The sequence below is a fragment of the Nerophis ophidion genome, linkage group LG08 (assembly GCF_033978795.1).
Source record: "Nerophis ophidion isolate RoL-2023_Sa linkage group LG08, RoL_Noph_v1.0, whole genome shotgun sequence".
Taxonomy (NCBI): domain Eukaryota; kingdom Metazoa; phylum Chordata; class Actinopteri; order Syngnathiformes; family Syngnathidae; genus Nerophis; species Nerophis ophidion.
This window is the reverse complement of record NC_084618.1, coordinates 14019601-14040828: the sequence shown is the minus strand read 5'-3', so window position 1 is coordinate 14040828 and position 21228 is coordinate 14019601. Positions and strand designations below refer to the sequence as shown.

Below are 21228 nucleotides of genomic sequence, written 5' to 3'. Positions count from 1 at the left end.
TTATTTTATTTCCAAAAAAAAATGAATCTATAATTTTTTACAAGATTAAAATCTTTTGTATTTTTTATTTTTTTCATTTAGTTTTTTTTATTTAAAAAAAAAACCTTTTTTTGAGAAACTTTTTATTTTACAAGAATTGTGTGGAATTTTATTATTTTTATTTTTTTTTAAAGAGTTTGCAATTTAATATATATAAAGCAAAATATATTGAGAGAAAAAAATAATATTTTTTTAGAAAATAAGTTGCAATATTGAAAAGAAATTTGAGGAATATTCTGAGGAAAAAAATACAAAATAAAATTGTGTACTTTTACAAGAGTAAAGTCATATAATATTACATTTTTTTTTTGTTTGTTTTTTTGTCACTGTACAATAATTATGTCAGAATATTATAAGGGAAATAGTCAAACATTATTCAATTTAACCGGACTTAAGTAAAACATATTGTAAAAAAAAATTGTGAGAAGTTATCTTTCAAGAATTGTGTAGGAATATTTTAAGTAAAAGGTTTGCCATTTGAAATTATTAAAATCAAATATATTGTGAAAGATTTCTTTTTTTAGAAATAAATTATGAAAATGCCTTTTTTTTCCGGAGAGAAAAAGAAAAAAAGAGTAATATTTGTCGGGGAAAAAAAGTCAATGCACGAGAAATACGATAAGAAAAAAAGTACAAAAAATTACCATTTTACAATATTGTGAGAAGTTCTTGAGTTTTAAGAAAAAAATATTTAAAAAATGTAAATGTTTTTTTTATAAAAAGGTTTATAGCATTTTACAGGATTAAAGTCAAATATATTTTGAACAATTCTCTAACAAAAAGTTAGTGATAGAGTGAGAAAAGTGCATGAGGGAGGTTTATCTAGGTGTGACACATGTGGAGATGCAGGCTTCTGATTGGCCAGCGGGTAGGAGGAGGAGGAGCCTACCTTGTAGACAAAGGTGCAGACAAAGTCGATGAAACCGCATTGAAGTTTGGGGAGATCCGCCGCTTTGGTCCTGTCCATCATGGGCTGGTGGGCGTTGACAACAAAGATCACATGACAAGCAATCCCATGTTGGAATGGAACTATTGGAATCTGTGTTTCCCTCAATGAACCGCAGCACTCATGCAGCCCCCAGCACTCATGCACCCCCCAGCACTCATGCAGTCCCCAGCACTCATGCACCCCCCAACACTCATGCAGCCCCCAGCAATCATGCAGTCCCCAGCACTCATGCAGCCCCCAGCACTCATGCAGCCCCCAACACTCATGCAGCCCCCAGCACTCATGCAGCCCCCAGCACTCATGCAGCCCCCAACACTCATGCAGCCCCCAGCACTCATGCAGCCCCTAGCACTCATGCACCCCCCAGCACTCATGCAGCCCCCAGCACTCATGGACCCCCCAGCACTCATGCACCCCCCCAGCAATCATGCAGCCCCCAGCACTCATGCAGCCCCCAGCACTCATGGACCCCCCAGCACTCATGCACCCCCCCAGCAATCATGCAGCCCCCAGCACTCATGCAGCCCCCAGCACTCATGCACCTCCCAGCACTCATGCACCCCCCAGCACTCATGCAGCCCCCAGCACTCATGCACCCCCCAGCCATCATGCAGCCCCCAGCACTCATTCAGCCCCCAGCACTCATGCACCCCCCAGCACTCATGCAGTCCCCAGCACTCATGCACCCCCCAACACTCATGCAGCCCCCAGCAATCATGCAGTCCCCAGCACTCATGCAGCCCCCAGCACTCATGCAGCCCCCAACACTCATGCAGCCCCCAGCACTCATGCAGCCCCCAGCACTCATGCAGCCCCCAACACTCATGCAGCCCCCAGCACTCATGCAGCCCCTAGCACTCATGCACCCCCCAGCACTCATGCAGCCCCCAGCACTCATGGACCCCCCAGCACTCATGCACCCCCCCAGCAATCATGCAGCCCCCAGCACTCATGCAGCCCCCAGCACTCATGGACCCCCCAGCACTCATGCACCCCCCCAGCAATCATGCAGCCCCCAGCACTCATGCAGCCCCCAGCACTCATGCACCTCCCAGCACTCATGCACCCCCCAGCACTCATGCAGCCCCCAGCACTCATGCACCCCCCAGCCATCATGCAGCCCCCAGCACTCATTCAGCCCCCAGCACTCGTGCAGCCCCTAGCAGTCATGCAGCCCCCAGCACTCATGCACCCCCAGCACTCATGCACCCCCCAGCAATCATACAGCCCCCAGCACTCATGCAGCCCCCAGCACTCATGCAGTCCCCAGCACTCATGCACCCCCCAGCACTCATGCACCCCCCAGCAATCATGCAGCCCCCAGCACTCATTCAGCCCCCAGCACTCATGCACCCCCCAGCAATCATGCAGCCCCCAGCACTCATGCAGCCCCCAACACTCATGCAGCCCCCAGCACTCATGCAGCCCCCAACACTCATGCAGCCCCCAGCACTCATGCACCCCCCAGCACTCATGCAGCCCCCAACACTCATGCAGCCCCCAGCACTCATGCACCCCCCAGCACTCATGCAGCCCCCAGCACTCATGCAGCCCCCAACACTCATGCGATTATTCATTAAAAAGCTTATAAATATGAAGTTTTAACATCATGAGACACGAAACAAGTCCGATACAGTCATGCTGGCTGAGCCAATCCCAGGCCACCATACTGGCCAGTTAGCCTTGCTTTGCTCACAGAGTATTTTGCTTTTTTTTTTTTTGTGAAGGTGGTTAGAAGACTCACGATGGGTTGTTGTTCCAGTACAGTTCTCTCCAGGTCACCCTGCTCCCAGAACTCTGCTGCCACCGACAGGGCCACCTGTATCACAGGACGATACAACCCTCACTCACCACATCATACACTTTCTTGTAGTACTGATATCATACACGTTGTTGTAGTCACCATATCATACACTTTGTTGTAGTGCTGATATCATACACTTTCTTGTAGTGCTGATATCATACACTTTCTTACAGTCACCATATCATACACTTTCTTGTAGTCACCATATCATACACTTTCTTGTAGTGCTGATATCATACACGTTGTTGTAGTCACCATATAATACACTTTCTTGTAGTGCTGATATCATACACTTTCTTGTAGTGCTGATATCATACACTTTCTTGTAGTGCTGATATCATACACTTTCTTGCAGTCATGATATCATACACTGTGTTGTAGTCACGATATCATACACTTTCTTGTAGTCACCATATCATACACTTTTTTGTAGTCACGATATACACTTTCTTGTAGTGCTGATATACACTTTCTTGCAGTCATGATATCATACACTGTGTTGTAGTGCTGATATACACTTCCTTGTAGTCACGATATACACTTTGTTGTAGTGACGATATCATACACTTTGTTGTAGTCACCATAACATACACTTTTTACAGTGCTGATATCATACACTTTCTTGTAGTCACCATATCATACACTTTCTTGTAGTGCTGATACACTTTCTTGTAGTGCTGATATCATACACTTTCTTGTAGTCACCATATCATACACTTTCTTGTAGTGCTGATACACTTTCTTGTAGTGCTGATATCATACACTTTCTTGTAGTCACGATATCATACACTTTGTTGTAGTCACAATATCATACACTTGTAGTCACAATATCATACACTTTGTTGTAGTCACAATATCATACACTTTTTTTGTAGTCACGATATACACTTTGTTGTAGTGCTGATATACACTTTCTTGCAGTCATGATATCATACTGTGTTGTAGTGCTGATATACACTTTCTTGTAGTCACGATATCATACACTTTCTTGTAGTGACGATATCATACACTTTGTTGTAGTCACCATATCATACACTTTCTTGCAGTGCTGACATCATACACTTTCTTGTAGTCACCATATCATACACTTTCTTGTAGTGCTGATATCATACACTTTGTTGTAGTCACAATATCATACACTTTGTTGTAGTCACCATATCATACACTTTCTTGTAGTCACCATATACACTTTTTTTGTAGTCACAATATACAATTTCTTGTAGTGCTGATATACACTTTCTTGCAGTCATGATATCATACACTGTGTTGTAGTGCTGATATACACTTTCTTGTAGTCACAATATCATACACTTTGTTGTAGTCACCATATCATACACTTTCTTGCAGTGCTGATATCATACACTTTCTTGTAGTCATGATAGCATACACTTTCTTGTAGTCACCATATCATACACTTTGTTGTAGTCACCATATCATACACTTTGTTGTAGTCACGATATACACTTTGTTGTAGATACAATATCATACACTTTGTTGTAGTCACAATATCATACACTTTGTTGTAGTCACAATATCGTACACTTTGTTGTAGTCACAATATCATACACTTTGTTGTAATCATGATATCATACACTTTGTTGTAGTGCTGATATCATACACTTTCTTGTAGTGCTGATATCATACATTTTCTTGTAGTGCTGATATCATACATTTTCTTGTAGTCACCATATACACTTTCTTGCAGTCATGATATCATACACTGTGTTGTAGTCACGATATCATACACTTTGTTGTAGTCATGATATCATACACTTTGTTGTAGACACGACATCATACACTTTGTTGTAGTCATGATATCATACACTTTGTTGTAGTCACCATATCATACACTTTGTTGTAGTGCTGATATCATACACTTTGTTGCAGTGTTGATATCACACTTTGTTGTAGTGCTGATATCATACAATTTGTTGTAGTGCTGATATCATACACTTTCTTGTAGTCACCATATCATACACTTTCTTGCAGTCATAATATACACTGTGTTGTAGTCACGATATCATACACTTTGTTGTAGTCATGATATCGTACACTTTGTCGTAGTCATGATATCATACACTTTGTTGTAGTGCTGATATACACTTTGTTGCAGTGTTGATATCACACACTTTGCTGTAGTGCTGATATCACACAGTTTGCTGTAGTGCTGATATCATACACTTTGTTGTAGTCCTGATATCATACACTTTGTTATAGGGCTGATATCGTACACTTTTGTAGTGCTGATATCATACACTTTGTTATAGGGCTGATATCGTACACTTTGTTGTAGTGCTGATATCATACACTTTGTTATAGGGCTGATATCGTACACTTTGTTGTAGTGCTGATATCACACACTTTGCTGTAGTGCTGATATCATACACTTTGCTGTAGTGCTGATATCACACACTTTGCTGTAGTGCTGATATCATACACTTTGTCGTAGTGCTGATATCATACACTTTGCTATAGGGCTGATATCGTACACTTTGTTGTAGTGCTGATATCATGCACTTTGTTGTCTTCCTCTCCAGTCTCACCTTGCTTTGTACCTCCCAGGGTTTAGTGATGGCGGACAGATCACACGCTGTCATCATCATGGCCCTGAAACACATCACATCATATCATACATACATACATGTATATTATACATATATATATATATATATATATATATATATATATATATATATATATATATATATATATATATATATATATATGCTCACATACATTTATACATGCATACACATATATACATACATACATATATATATATATATATATATATATACATGTATATATGTATATATATATATTTAAATATATATATATACATACATACATAAACAAGATGATTATCAGTAACTCCATCAGGTGCTGCACTGCACTCACATGACAATCTCCTTCCTGGTGGTCTCCAGGGACAGGAAGTCCACCCACTTCTTCTCATCCTCGTAGGTCTGAGACAGATCCACGATCTTCTGGAACATGGTCCTCTTCCTGACATCATCATCATTATTATTATTATTAATACATTACAGTGGACTGTAGTGTAAATATTGTGTAGATATTATGTAGGTATAGTGTAGATAGAATATAGATATAGTGTAGATATAATGTAAATGTAGTGTAGATATTATGTCGGTATAGTGTAGATTGGTACCGGGCCGCAGAAGATTTTTTTAAATTTTTATTTAAAATTAAATCAACATGAAAAACACAATATACACTTACAATTAGTGCACCAACCACAAAAACCTCCCTTTTTCATGACAAAGAAAAAAAAAAAAAAAAAAAGTCGTAGATATAGTGTAGATATAATCAGAGGTGGGTAGAGTAGCCAGAAATTGTACTCAAGTAAGAGTACTGTTACTTTAGAGATGTATTACTCAAGTAAAAGTAAGGAGTAGTCACCCAAATATTTACTTGAGTAAAAGTAAAAAGTATGTTGTGAAAAAACTGCTCAAGTACTGAGTAACCTGATTACGGCAACAAATAATGCACAAAAACATAAAAATAGCAATGAGCAAATTCAGAGCCAGGAATATCTCTTAAGCGACTAAAACAATAATATATATTAAATAATAGTACATTAAAAGAAAATTTAAAAAATGGCACATTGAGCCACAATAACTTAACAGCACCATAGCCTCAGTAGGCATTCATTGATTTGATTGATATATATATATATATATATATATATATATATATATATACATACATACATTTATATATACAGTATATAATTTATATTTATTTATTTTGCCGTTTTTTGTTGACATGTTGAAGGTGTTTAAATGAATATACATGCATGTTTAACATATAGATTCCTTTCTTTCATGAAGACAAGAATATAAGTGGGTGTATTACCTGATTCTGATGACTTGCATTGATTGGAATCAGACGTCCACGTTTTCAAATGGAGGAGAAAAAAAGTTCCTCTTTTCTGTCTAATACCGCATGAAAGTCGTTGGTTTTTGGCATCTTATTTGTCCAGCTTCCATATTCGTTTTTATACACTTTACAAGAAATACATTGGCGGCAAACTGTAGATTGCTCGCTTGTTAGCGCCGGCTTTCGGAGACTCTTATTTTGTTAACGCAGGCGCGATGGAGCGGCACTTTTATTGTGAAGACAGGAACCGCGCGATCAGTCTTTAGGCTTTTGACGGGAAGTACGGTTGAAATAAAAAGTGTCGTTTTTCCTTTACACTTTTGATTGATTGATTGATTGAAACTTTTATTATTAGATTGCACAGTACAGTACATAATCCGTACAATTGACCACTAAATGGTAACACCCCAATACGTTTTTCAACTTGTTTAAGTCGGGTCATGTGACCGCCTGGCTCTGTTTGATTGGTCCAACGTCACCAGTGACTGCATGTGATTGGTTTAACGCAGGCATGCGTAGATTCTACTTTGAAGCTCTGTCAGTAACCAAAACAAACATTAATAGATCGATTTAAAAAAGTAGCGAGTAACGAGCTGAATGTTGATAAATGGAACGGAGTAAAAGTAGCGATTCTTCTCTATAAATATACTAAGTGTTTTGTTTCACTATCATTGTGGTTTAGTGTAACCGGTTCTCAAGCCGAGTGGTTAAAGCAGCTATCTTCCAATCAAAGGGAAGGGAGTTCATCGGTCAGGTCCATCCATCGCTAACTTGGAAATCTCCAGTCACAGTTTTATATCATAGTTTACCGTGAACGGTTCGCAATTAAATATGTTATTGGGGCCTGAAATCTCACTTTCAGTGGGCCAAGGATAGCTACGTATTGGAAGCAGCTAACTCCCTATCAAAGGGTACGGGGTTCAAATCCCAGTCATGACCATCCATAACTAGGAAAGCTCCAGCCGGATGAGGTAGTATTTTATATCATAGATTACCAAGGCAGGTTCGCAATTGGGGCCCGAAATTTGTCTGTATGAAGTACAAGGGTAGCTGAGTAGTTCAAGCAGCTATCTACAAATCAAAGGGGTCTGGGTTCAAATCCCACCCAGGTCCGTTGGTAACTATGAAAGCTCCAGCGGCAAGAGTAAATATTTTATCTCATTGTTTACTGATACAGATTCGCAAATAAATATGTCATTGGGGCCCGAAATCTACCCTTAAGACATCCAAGGATAGCTGAATGGTTAAAGCAGCTAGCTCCCAATCCAAGAGTGCAAGGATCAAATCCCTGCCAGGTTCACTGGTAACTATGAAAACTCCGGCAGCAAGAGTAAATGTTTTAAATTATAGCCCACTGAGACAAGTTCGCGATTAAATATGTCATTGGGGCCCGAAATCTTGTCTAAAGAAGACCAGGGATAGCTCAATGGTTAAAGCTGCTAACTCCCAATCAAAGGGCACTGTGTTCAAATCCCAGGCTAGTAGGAAAGCTATTGTTTTGTATCATAGTTTACTGAGACAGGTTATCAATTGAATATGTCATTGGGGCCCGAAATCTGTCCTTAAGAAGACCAAGAATAGCTGAATGGTTAAAGCTGCAAACTCCCAATCAAAGGGCACTGGGTTCAAATCCCAGGCAAGTTGATCGGTAACTAGGAAAGCTATTGTTTTGTATCATAGTTTACTGAGACAGGTTATCAATTGAATACCTCATTGGGGCCCGAAATCTGTTCTTAAGAAGACCAAGAATAACTGAATGGTTAAACAGCTAGCTCCCAATCAAAGGGTCCTGGGTTCAATCCCAGTCAGGTCGATCGGCTTGCCAAGCCAAAGAGAGGGGACGCCGGAAAATGTGGGGGTGCATCACCTCCCCCACAAAAAGTAAAGCTAAGTGGTAACTGGTTAATTAACTTATAGTTAAAAAGGTAAGTATGGGTAATAATAATAATAAATAGTCTATAGTCCAAAAGTCTAAGGGTAATTTCGGGGGTTAGCTCCTCCTGAGGCTAAAGTTAGTAAGTGTACTATCGGTAATTCCTAGGAACATGAATAATTAATCAGTGTGAGTGTTGACCAATCAGCTCTCCTCGGTCTGAACCAACAATTAGTCAATTAGTTAATTAAAAATGAACGATTGAAGAGAGAAAAAATTCTAATTGGATAATGAAAAACTAAAGAAAAATAAATGGGTGGACGAATCCTCCTGACTAGCTGCAATTGAATAATAAAAAATATAAATGATGAATGGTGAAAAAAAGATAAAGCATAATTTTAATAAATGATATGCAATTAACTTAATAGTGTTTTTAATATTATCCATCCTTATTTATATTCATCCAATCTTTTTTTTTCTTTTTCATTTTCCAATTGAAATTTTTTCTCTCTTCAATTATTCCAATTTGTTGTACTTATTGGTACTTTTTAAATTTTTTATTAACTAATTGACTAGCGCTGTAATGTAGCGCATTACTACCCACATCTGCATATAATATATATAGTGTAGATATAATGTAGATATAGTATAAACATAAAATAGATATAATGTAGTATATATAGTGTAGATATAGTATGAACTTAAAGGCCAACTGAAAGCCACTACTAGCGACCACGCAGTCTGATAGTTTATATATCAATGATGAAATATTAACGTTGCAACACATGCCAATACGGCCTTTTTAGTTTATTAAATTGTAATTTTAAATTTCGCACAAAGTATTTTGTTGAAAGGATTGTAGCGAACATTTTTTTCCAGCCCGATGCCAGCTATAAGTAGTCTGCTTTAATCGCATAATTACACAGTATTCTGGACATCTGTGTTGCTGAATCTTTTGCAATTTGTTCAATTAATAATGGAGACGTCAAAGAAGAAAGACGTAGGTGGGAAGCGGTGTATAATGTAGATATAGTATAAACATAAACTAGATATAATGTAGTATATATAGTGTAGCTATAGTATGAACTTAAAGGCCTACTGAAAGCCACTACTAGCGACCACGCAATCTGATAGTTTATATATCAATGATGAAATATTAACATTGCAACACATGCCAATACGGCCTTTTTAGTTTACTAAATTACAATTTTAAATTTCCCACGAAGTATCCTTTTAAAAACGTCGGTATGATGACGCATACGCGTGACGTCACGGATTGTAGCGGACATTTTGTTCCGGCCCCGATCCCAGCTATAAGTCGTCTGCTTTAATCGCATAATTACACAGTATTCTGGACGTCTGTGTTGCTGAATCTTTTGCAATTTGTTCAATGAATAATGGAGACGTCAAAGAAGAAAGACGTAGGTGGGAAGCGGTGTATAATGTAGATATAGTATAAACATAAACTAGATATAATGTAGTATATATAGTGTAGATATAGTATAAATATAATGTAGTATATATAGTGTAGATATAGTATGAACTTAAAGGCCTACTGAAAGCCACTACTAGCGACCACGCAGTCTGATAGTTTATATATCAATGATGAAATATTAACATTGCAACACATGCCAATACGGCCGCTTTAGTTTACTAAATTACAATTTTAAATTTCCCACGAAGTATCCGTTTAAAAACGTCGGTATGATGACGCGTGCGCGTGACGTCACGGATTGTAGCGGACATTTTGTTCCGGCCCCGATCCCAGCTATAAGTCGTCTGCTTTAATCGCATAATTACACAGTATTCTGGACGTCTGTGTTGCTGAATCTTTTGCAATTTGTTCAATGAATAATGGAGACGTCAAAGAAGAAAGACGTAGGTGGGAAGCGGTGTATTGCAGCTGAATTTAGCAACACAAACACAGCCGGTGTTTCCTTGTTTACATTCCCGAAAGATGACGGTCGAGCTTTACTATGGAAGAGAGCGGGCAAGCGAACATGGTTCCCTACCACATGTCAACCGGCAGGTTTCGGTGACAAAATGGTGGTAATAAGTGGAGAGCTTGCGTCGTCCCTCCTGCACCTGTCAAAGAGGCAGCTGCAGACTCTCTTGCCTCCTCCGACCGGCTGCCCCCGAACGTGGGATGCTTCCACCGTGGAGGAGGAGGGGGGGAAAAAAATCTCAGCCCGGCCCCAACGGCTGCCTTCGCTTCGCCTCGTCGAGAAACGTGGCTTCCCTCAGAGACACTGGCGGTCACCACACCCCTCCGGCTTTCAGGTACGACCATATAATCTCACTACAACACTAGTAACAGATAAGGGATTTTCCAATATTATCCTAGTAAATGTGTCTAATAACATCAGAAACACTCTCACTGCCCTGTCCTTTTTTTTCCCCTCTAGTCCTTCACTCTCACTTTCCTCATCCACGAATCTTTCATCCTCGCTCAAATTAATGGGGAAATTGTCGCGTTCTCGTTCTGAATCGCTCTAGCTGCTGGTGTCCATGATTGTAAACAATGTTCAGATGTGAGGAGCTCCACAACCCGTGACGTCACGCGCACATCGTCTGCTACTTCCGGTACAGGCAAGGCTTTTTTATTAGCCACCAAAACTTTATCGTCGATGTTCTCTACTAAATCCTTTCAGCAAAAATATGGCAATATGGCGAAATGATCAAGTATGAGCTGCTATCCCCGTTTAAATAAGAACATCTCATTTCAGTAGGCCTTTAAAGTAGTAGATATAGTATGAATATAATGTAGATAATAATGTAGAGCGTGTGAAGAAGATCTAACTTGAAATAAAGAGCCAGGTCAGTGGCGATGATGGCGATGTCGGTGAGGTGGATCACGTGGTCCACCTGGCGCCGGTTCAGGTTCTGGTAGATGTTGAGAGTCTGCAGTGAGGACACCAGGGAACACTTTTGACTACAATTGTATGATGTATGTAACATGCTAACTGTTTTCATGGATAAATGTTCTCGCCTCGTCAGACAGGAGGAACTTTCCGAACTCCAGGTGGTGTCGTTCCAGGATGGAGGAGCCGTGCAGTTTGGCCAGAGGGTTGCCCGACCTGCGGGCGTGGAAAAGGTTGAGGTGTGTCTGCGGGCGTGGGCGGAGCCGTGGCGGGACCTACTTGACCTGGTACAAGTTGTTGGTACCGCGGTGGTCGATGTCGTGGAGGAAGCCGGCCGTGATCATGGCCATCACCTCCAGGTCGGTGTAGTACCTCTTCAGCATCCCCGTCTAGGACCACAACCCAACATGAGTGTCGCTCCGGCGCCCCCTGGAGGGTGCGTGCCGTCGGCAGGCGTGCGTACCGTCAGCAGGGTGAACATGGTCTGTCCCACGTTGAAGCCGTGGCGCCAGTTGTGGTAGGTGATCCTCCTGTAGCCCTTGCTGACCGAGTACATGAAGCGGACCAGGACCTGTCGGCGGAAACCCACGATTAGCGCTTGGCGCAAAATGTCCGACAAAAGGGGGGGCGGTGCGCACCTCCTGGGGGATCTGGAACTTCTTCACCACGCCGACCTCGTAGTACATCTGGATCCCGCACTGGACCAACTCCATCTCCGTGCACTTGAAGTCCGAGAAGCGGAACTCGTAGATCTCAAACTTCTTGATCAGAGGCGGCAGGTCTTTTTTCTGCAAAGAACCCAGACCAACCGGTCACGGACCCGAGTGGTCTTTGGACTTGAACCACTTAGGAGGTTTTTACCAAGATGCTCCAGAGCTCTTCTTCTTGGCACTCGCAGGGTTCACAGTCGTAGACTTCTCTGGTCTTCTGCAGGGAGCACAACCTTGGTCTCAGTCCACAGGACTCTGAACCATCCCAACTACTGTTGTGCTGGCAGAGGTGTCACTCACCAGGATGTTCTGAATCTCGTCGTTGCGACACCTGACGTGGTAGAGCACCATGTCCTGGGCGATGTCCTTGCGGTCCTCCAGCTTGTTCATCTTGTCGTAGGTGTCCGTGTTGAGGGCCGACCAGCCCAAGAACTGGGTCAGGGCCTGGGGGGGGGCAAGACCGTGGAACAGAGGTCTTCCTCACACACACAGGACGGGAGCGTACCTCCATCAGCTGCTCGTCCTGCTCGTCAAAGGGTTTTCCGTCCTTGCGGTTGTAGAAGGTGGCCACGCCCACTATCTCCTCCCTCTTGTTGACGATGGGCAGCGAGAGAACGTTCTTGATGGTCCAGCCGCTCGAGTCCAGAGGCTCCGTCTGGACGAGCGGGCAAAAAGCACATTTAACATCTTTGGGCGCCCGGCGTCACTCCAGGTCTCCTCCCACCCACCTGGAAGGTGAACGTCTCGTCCGCTGCAGCGTTCATGATGTTGCAGATCTGTGACAACAACACCCGGCCGTGAAAATCATCAAGTTAAATCAAACATTGACGCTGGGCTGGTAAAAAAAAAAAAAAGACACTCACAAAGCCGCTTTCTGCAACATATGTAGGAAGACCGCTGCTCAAGGCCCAGTGGTCTGCTGCCGGATTTCTGCATGCAATACAAATACATACACACACATATATATATATATATATATATATATATATATATATATATATATATATATATATATATATATATATATATATATATATATATGTATACAATCACATATATATATATATACAAACACATATATACATACATACGTATACATATATACATACATAGATATATACATAAATACACACATACATACATATATACACACATATGTACATACATACATACAAACAAACATACATAAATATATATGTATACATACACACATATATATATATACAAACACATATATACATACATACATACATACATAAATATATACATAAATACACACACATATATACACACATATGTACATACATACAAACAAACACATACATATACATATATATATATATACATATACACATATATATACAAACATATACACATATATATATATACAAACATATATATACATACATACATATATATATACATAAATACACACATACATACATATATACACACATATGTACATACATACATACAAACAAACACATACATACATATACATACATACATATACATACATACATACCTACAGAAATGCAGACATATATGCATACAAACACATATATACATAGATAGGGGACGGCGTGGCGCAGTGGCAGAGGGGCTGTGCGCAACCCGAGGGTCACTGGTTCAAATCCCACCTAGAACCAACCTCGTCACGTCCGTTGTGTCCTGAGCAAGACACTTCACCCTTGCTCCTGATGGGTGCTGGTTGGCGCCTTGCATGGCAGCTCCCTCCATCAGTGTGTGAATGTGTGTGTGAAGGGGTAAATGTGGAAGTAGTGTCAAAGCGCTTTGAGTACCTTGAAGGTAGAAAAGCGCTATACAAGTACAACCCATTTATCATTTATTATTTATATATACACATATACATACATACAAACACATATATACATACATACATGCATATATACATACGTACAGCCATATATACAAAGACATATATACATGTATACACACATATATATACACATATATACATAAATATATACATAAATACACACATACATGCATACATACAAACAAACACATACATAAATATATTTATACATGCATAAATACACACATATATGCATACAAACACATATATACATACATACATGCATATACACATACACATATACATACATAAGCCTTATATACAAACACATATATACATACATACACACATATATATATAAATACATACATACATACATAAATACACACATACATACAAACAAACACACATAAATATATGTATATATACATACATACATGCATATATACATACACAAATGCATACATACATATGTACATACATATATACATTTACCTTTACGTATACATACATGTTGTATTCTTGTGCCAATCGAAGCTAGCTAACTTCAATGCGTGTACTTCCAGCTTGTAATACCGTTTTGTACCACAAGAGGCTACAACGAGTGCATGTTTCCAACGGTGAAAGTAGTAGTCATTTTTTAGCAAAAAAAAAAAAGTTAGCGTGCACTAATGTTAGTATGCTAACATCAGCATGCTAACAGTTATCATGTGTCAAGTCATGTGACTCTAAGGTGTACGCTGCGATAATTAGCATGCTAACAGTTAGCATATGCCAATGTTCCCTCCATCCACAATTTGGGGAAGATGGAAGCATCCGGAAGGAAGTTATGATTGCTTTTACTTTTCACCGCCAGGGGGCGAGGTTGACTTCTTAAAGCCTCATGTCAGAGTGGCACAAATATTTCATTCAATAGTTTATTTATAGCATTACATGTTTAATAAACTGCATAGTTATACGCACTAATGTACCAATGTTTCCCTTCAAAATAAAAGCACAGATAATCAGTAAATCCATGTCAAAATTTCACAAAAAGTGACTGAGATTATTAAAATTGATATTTACTTACGGTATGACTTTGATGTCCTCCTTGCCGTGTAAAATGTAGTCAATGATTTTGTAGAAAACCACTTCCTGTACGAACAAATAAATACAACTTCATTTTTAAGTGTTGTGAAGAAGAAGTAAATAAGTGGCGTACCCTTCCGTCAGGTGTGAGGGGCCCGGAGTAGGGCGGCTGCTCCCCCATCAACACTGGCCACACGTCGAAGAACTCCTGGGTGACAAGAGCCGGGAGGTAAAGGAGACCCGGGACAGGATGTGAGTCTGAGACTGAAGAAAGCTCACCTTCTCCTTGGTCATGTCCAGTAAACCCACAGAGTAGCGCTCGCAGTTGAGGTACGCTCGCACCGTGTACAAGGCCTTGTGGAACTGACGCTCCATGTCCGTCAGCTCCTCGAACACTTTGTTCGCCGACCACAGCAACAACTGCACACACGTTCTGCGTTGGTGCATTCTAAAGCATGAATGACAGCTAGCAGAAGTCAGCCAAACACACCGTGTCACACATTTCCTTGTTTTGTGCATTCTAAAGCATGAATGACAGCTAGCAAAAGTCAGCCAAACACACCACGTCACACATTCCCTTCTGTTGTGCATTCTAAAACATGAATAACAGCTAGCGAAAGTCAGCTAAACACACCATGTCACACGTTTCCTTGTTTTTTGGGTTCTAAAGCATGAATAACAGCTAGCAAAAGTCAGCTAAACACATCACATCACACATTTTCTTAGTTTTGTGCACATTAAATCATAAATAAAGGAAAGCAAAAGTCAGCTAAACCCATTACACATGAAATGCAATCCTTATGTAGGACACATTTTTCTTTGTTTTGTGCATTCTAAAGCATGAATAACAGCTGACAAAAGTCAGCGAAACACACCACGTCACACATTCCCTTCTTTTGTGCATTCTAAAGCACGAATAACAGCTAGCAAAAGTCAGCTAAACACACCGTATCACACATTTCCTTGTTTTGTGCATTCTAAAGCATGAATGACAGCTAGCAGAAGTCAGCCAAACACACCGTGTCACACATTTCCTTGTTTTGTGCATTCTAAAGCATGAATGACAGCTAGCGGAAGTCGGCCAAACAGACCGTGTCAAATATTCCCTTCTTTTGTGCATTCTAAAGTATGAAAAACAGCTGACAAAAGTCAGCTAAACACACCGTATCACACATTTCCTTGTTTTGTGCATTCTAAAGCATGAATAAAAGCTGGCAAAAGTCAGCTAAATACACCACGTCACACGTTTCCTTGTTTTTTGCGTTCTAAAGCATGAATAACAGCTGGCAAAAGTCAGCTAAAAACACCATGTCACACGTTTCCTTGTTTTTTGCGTTTTAAAGCATGAATAACAGCTAGCAAAAGTCAACTAAACACACCGTGTCACACGTTTCCTTGTTTTGTGCATTCTAAAGCATGAATGACAGCTAGCAAAAGTCAGCTAGACGCACCACATCACACCTGTTCTTCTTTTGTGCATTCTAAAGCATGAATGACAGCTAGCAAAAGTCAGCTAAACACACCACGTCACACGTTTCCTTGTTTTTTGCATTCTAAAGCATGAATAACAGCTAGCAGAAGTCAGCCAAACACACCGTGTCACACATTCCCTTCTTTTGTGCATTCTAAAGCATAAATAACAGCTAGCAAAAGTCAGCTAAACACACCGTGTCACACGTTTCCTTGTTTTTTGCATTCCAAAGCATGAATAACAGCTAGCAGAAGACAGCCAAACACACCGTGTCACACATTCCCTTCTTTTGTGCATTCTAAAGCATGAATGACAGCTAGCAGAAGTCAGCCAAACACACCATGTCACACGTTTACTTGTTTTGTGCATTCTAAAACATGAATGACAGCTAGCAAAAGTCAGTTAAACACACCATGTCACACCTGTTCTTCTTTTGTGCATTCTAAAGCATGAATGACAGCTAGCAAAAGTCAGTTAAACACACCACGTCACACCTGTTCTTCTTTTGTGCATTCTAAAGCATGAATAACAGTGAGTAGAAGTCAGCTAAACACACCACGTCACACGCTTTCTTCTTTTGTGTACTCTAAAGCATGAATAACAGCTAGCAAAAGTCAGCTAAAAACACCATGTCACGCGTTTCCTTGTTTTTTTGCGTTCTAAAGCATGACTAACAACTAGCAAAAGTCAGCTAAAAACACCATGTAACACGTTTCCTTGTTTTTTTGCATTCTAAAGCATGACTAACACCTAGCAAAAGTCAGCTAAACATACCGTATCACACATTTCCTTGTTTTGTGCATTCTAAAGCATGAATAACAGCTAGCAGAAGTCAGCCAAACACACCGTGTCACACATTCCCTTCTTTTGTGCATTCTAAAGCATGAATAACAGCTGACAAAAGTCAGCTAAATACACCGTGTCACACATCCCCTTCTTTTGTGCATTCTAAAGCATGAATAACAGCTAGCAAAAGTCAGCTAAACACACCGTGTCACACGTTTCCTTGTTTTTTGCATTCTAAAGCATGAATAACAGCTAGCAGAAGTCAGCCAAACACACCGTGTCACACATTCCCTTCTTTTGTGCATTCTAAAGCATGAATGACAGCTAGCAAAAGTCAGCCAAACACACTGTGTCACACATTTCCTTCTTTTGTGCATTCTAAAGCATGAATGACAGCTAGCAAAAGTCAGTTAAACACACCACGTCACACCTGTTCTTTTTTTGTGCATTCTAAAGCATGAATAACAGCGAGCAGAAGTCAGCTAAACACACCACGTCACACGCTTTCTTCTTTTGTGTACTCTAAAGCATGAATAACAGCTAGCAAAAGTCAGCTAAAAACACCATGTCACACGTTTCCTTGTTTTTTTGCGTTCTAAAGCATGACTAACAGCTAGCAAAAGTCAGCTAAACACACCGTATCACACATTTCCTTGTTTTGTGCATTCTAAAGCATGAATAACAGCTGACAAAAGTCAGCTAAACACACCATGTCACACGTTTCCTTGTTTTTTTGCGTTCTAAAGCATGACTAACAGCTAGCAAAAGTCAGCTAAATACACTGTATCACACATTTCCTTGTTTTGTGCATTCTAAAGCATGAATAACAGCTGACAAAAGTCAGCTAAGCACACCACGTCACACATTCCCTTCTTTTGTGGATTCTAAAGCATGAATAACAGCTGGCAAAAGTCAGCTAAAAACACCACGTCACACGTTTCCTTGTTTTGTGCGTTCTAAAGTATGACTAACAGCTAGCAAAAGGCAGCTAAACACACCGTGTCACACGTTTCCTTGTTTTGTGCATTCTAAAGCATAACTAACAGCTAGCAAAAGTCAGCTAAACACACCGTGTCACACGTTTCCTTGTTTTTTGCATTCTAAAGCATGAATAACAGCTAGCAAAAGTCAGCTAAAAACACCACGTCACACGTTTCCTTGTTTTGTGCATTCTAAAGCATGAATAACAGCTAGCAAAAGTCAGCTAAACACACTGTATCACACATTTCCTTGTTTTGTGCATTCTAAAGCATGAATAACAGCTGGCAAAAGTCAGCTAAACACACCACGTCACACATTCCCTTCTTTTGTGCATTCTAAAGCATGAATAACAGCTAGCAAAAGTCAGTTAAACACACCGTGTCACACGTTTCCTTGTTTTTTGCATTCTAAAGCATGAATAACAGCTAGCAAAAGTCAGCTAAACACACCGTATCACACATTTCCTTGTTTTGTGCATTCTAAAGCATGAATAACAGCTAGCAAGAGTCAGCTACACACACCATGTCACACATTTTCTTCTTTGGTGCATTCTAAAGCATGAATAACAGCTAGCAAAAGTCAACTAAACACACCGTATCACACATTTCCTTGTTTTGTGCATTCTTAAGCATGAATGACAGCTAGCAAAAGTCAGCCAAACACACTGTGTCACACGTTTCCTTGTTTTGTGCATTCTTAAGCATGAATGACAGCTAGCAAAAGTCAGTTAAGCACACCATGTCACACATTCCCTTTTTTTGTGCATTCTAAAGCATGAATGGCAGCTAGCAAAGGTCAGCTACACACCACGTCACACCTGTTCTTCTTTTGTGCATTCTAAAGCATGAATAACAGCTAGCAAAAGTCAGCTAAAAACACCATGTCACACGTTTCCTTGTTTTTTTGCGTTCTAAAGCATGACTAACAGCTAGCAAAAGTCAGCTAAACACACAATGTCACACATTCCCTTCTTTTGTGCATTCTTAAGCATGAATAACAGCTAGCAAAAGTCAGCTAAACACACTATGTCACACGTTTCCTCGTTTTTTTGCATTCTAAAGCATGACTAACAGCTAGCAAAAGTCAGCTAAAAACACCACGTCACACGCTTCCTTGTTTTGTGCATTCTAAAGCATGACTAACAGCTAGCAAAAGTCAGCTAAACACACCGTATCACACATTTCCTTGTTTTGTGCATTCTAAAGCATGAATAACAGCTGAAAAAAGTCAGCTAAACACACCACGTCACACATTCCCTTCTTTTATGCATTCTTAAGCATGAATAACAGCTAGCAAAAGTCAGCTAAACACACTATGTCACACGTTTCCTCGTTTTTTTTGCATTCTAAAGCATGATTAACAGCTAGCAAAAGTCAGCTAAACACACCGTGTCACACGTTTCCTTGCTTTGTGCATTCTAAAGCATGAATAACAGCTAGCAAAAGTCAGCTAAACACACTGTATCACACGTTTCCTTGTTTTGTGCATTCTAAAGCATGAATAACAGCTGGCAAAAGTCAGCTAAACACACCATGTCACACGTTTCCTTGTTTTTTTGCGTTCTAAAGCATGACTAACAGCTAGCAAAAGTCAGCTAAACACACCATGTCACACGTTTCCTTGTTTTGTGCATTCTTAAGCATGAATGACAGCTAGCAAAAGTCAGTTAAACACACCATGTCACACATTCCCTTCTTTTGTGCATTCTAAAGCATGAATGACAGCTAGCAGAAGTCAGCCAAACACACCGTCTCACACATTTCCTTGTTTTGTGCATTCTAAAGCATGAATGACAGCTAGCAGAAGTCAGCCAAACACACCGTGTCACACATTCCCTTCTTTTGTGCATTCTAAAGCATGAATGGCAGCTAGCAGAAGTCAGCTAAACACACCGTATCACACATTTCCTTGTTTTGTGCATTCTAAAGCATGAATAACAGCTGAAAAAAGTCAGCTAAACACACCGTATCACACATTCCCTTCTTTTATGCATTCTTAAGCATGAATAACAGCTAGCAGAAGTCAGCTAAACACACCGTATCACACATTCCCTTCTTTTATGCATTCTTAAGCATGAATAACAGCTAGCAAAAGTCAGCTAAACACACTATGTCACACGTTTCCTCGTTTTTTTTGCATTCTAAAGCATGACTAACAGCTAGCAAAAGTCAGCTAAACACACCGTGTCACACGTTTCCTTGCTTTGTGCATTCTAAAGCATGAATAACAGCTAGCAAAAGTCAGCTAAAAACACCATGTCACACGTTTCCTTGTTTTGTGCATTCTAAAGCATGAATAACAGCTAGCAAAAGTCAGCTAAACACACTGTATCACACGTTTCCTTGTTTTGTGCATTCTAAAGCATGAATAACAGCTGGCAAAAGTCAGTTAAACACACCATGTCACACATTCCCTTCATTTGTGCATTCTAAAGCATGAATGACAGCTAGCAGAAGTCAGCCAAACACACCGTCTCACACATTTCCTTGTTTTGTGCATTCTAAAGCATGAATGACAGCTAGCAGAAGTCAGCCAAACACACCACGTCACACATTCCCTTTTTTAGTGCATTCTAAAGCATGAATAACAGCTAGCAAAAGTCAGCTAAACACACCGTGTCGCACGTTTCCTTGTTTTGTGCATTCTAAAGCATGAATAACAGCTAGCAAAAGTCAGCCAAACACACTGTGTCACACATTTCCTTGTTTTGTGCATTCTTAAGCATGAATGACAGCTAGCAAAAGTCAGTTAAGCACACCATGTCACACATTCCCTTCTTTTGTGCATTCTAAAGCATGAATGGCAGCTGGCAAAAGTCAGCTAAAAACACCATGTCACACGTTTCCTTGTTTTTTGCGTTTTAAAGCATGAATGACAGCTAGCAAAAGTCAGCTAGACGCACCACATCACACCTGTTCTTCTTTTGTGCATTCTAAAGCATGAATGACAGCTAGCAAAAGTCAGCTA

The 21228-nt window shown here is 40.2% G+C and overlaps 1 protein-coding gene across 1 annotated transcript in view; it reads right to left on the bottom strand.

The window, feature by feature from the left end:
* pde6b (phosphodiesterase 6B, cGMP-specific, rod, beta) overlaps positions 1-21228 on the bottom strand; it is a 41295-nt gene that overhangs the window by 1205 nt on the left and 18862 nt on the right. The window contains exons 5-21 of the mRNA XM_061907748.1: positions 15303-15443; positions 15157-15231; positions 15025-15089; positions 13000-13066; positions 12865-12912; positions 12642-12791; positions 12437-12580; positions 12288-12353; positions 12065-12214; positions 11890-11997; positions 11706-11815; positions 11555-11642; positions 11366-11466; positions 5691-5798; positions 5336-5399; positions 2733-2807; positions 929-1012 (exon numbers count right to left, since the gene is read on the bottom strand). Of these exons, the coding sequence (XP_061763732.1) occupies positions 929-1012; positions 2733-2807; positions 5336-5399; positions 5691-5798; positions 11366-11466; positions 11555-11642; positions 11706-11815; positions 11890-11997; positions 12065-12214; positions 12288-12353; positions 12437-12580; positions 12642-12791; positions 12865-12912; positions 13000-13066; positions 15025-15089; positions 15157-15231; positions 15303-15443 (1644 nt within the window). The remainder of the gene's footprint in view (positions 1-928; positions 1013-2732; positions 2808-5335; positions 5400-5690; positions 5799-11365; positions 11467-11554; positions 11643-11705; positions 11816-11889; positions 11998-12064; positions 12215-12287; positions 12354-12436; positions 12581-12641; positions 12792-12864; positions 12913-12999; positions 13067-15024; positions 15090-15156; positions 15232-15302; positions 15444-21228) is intronic.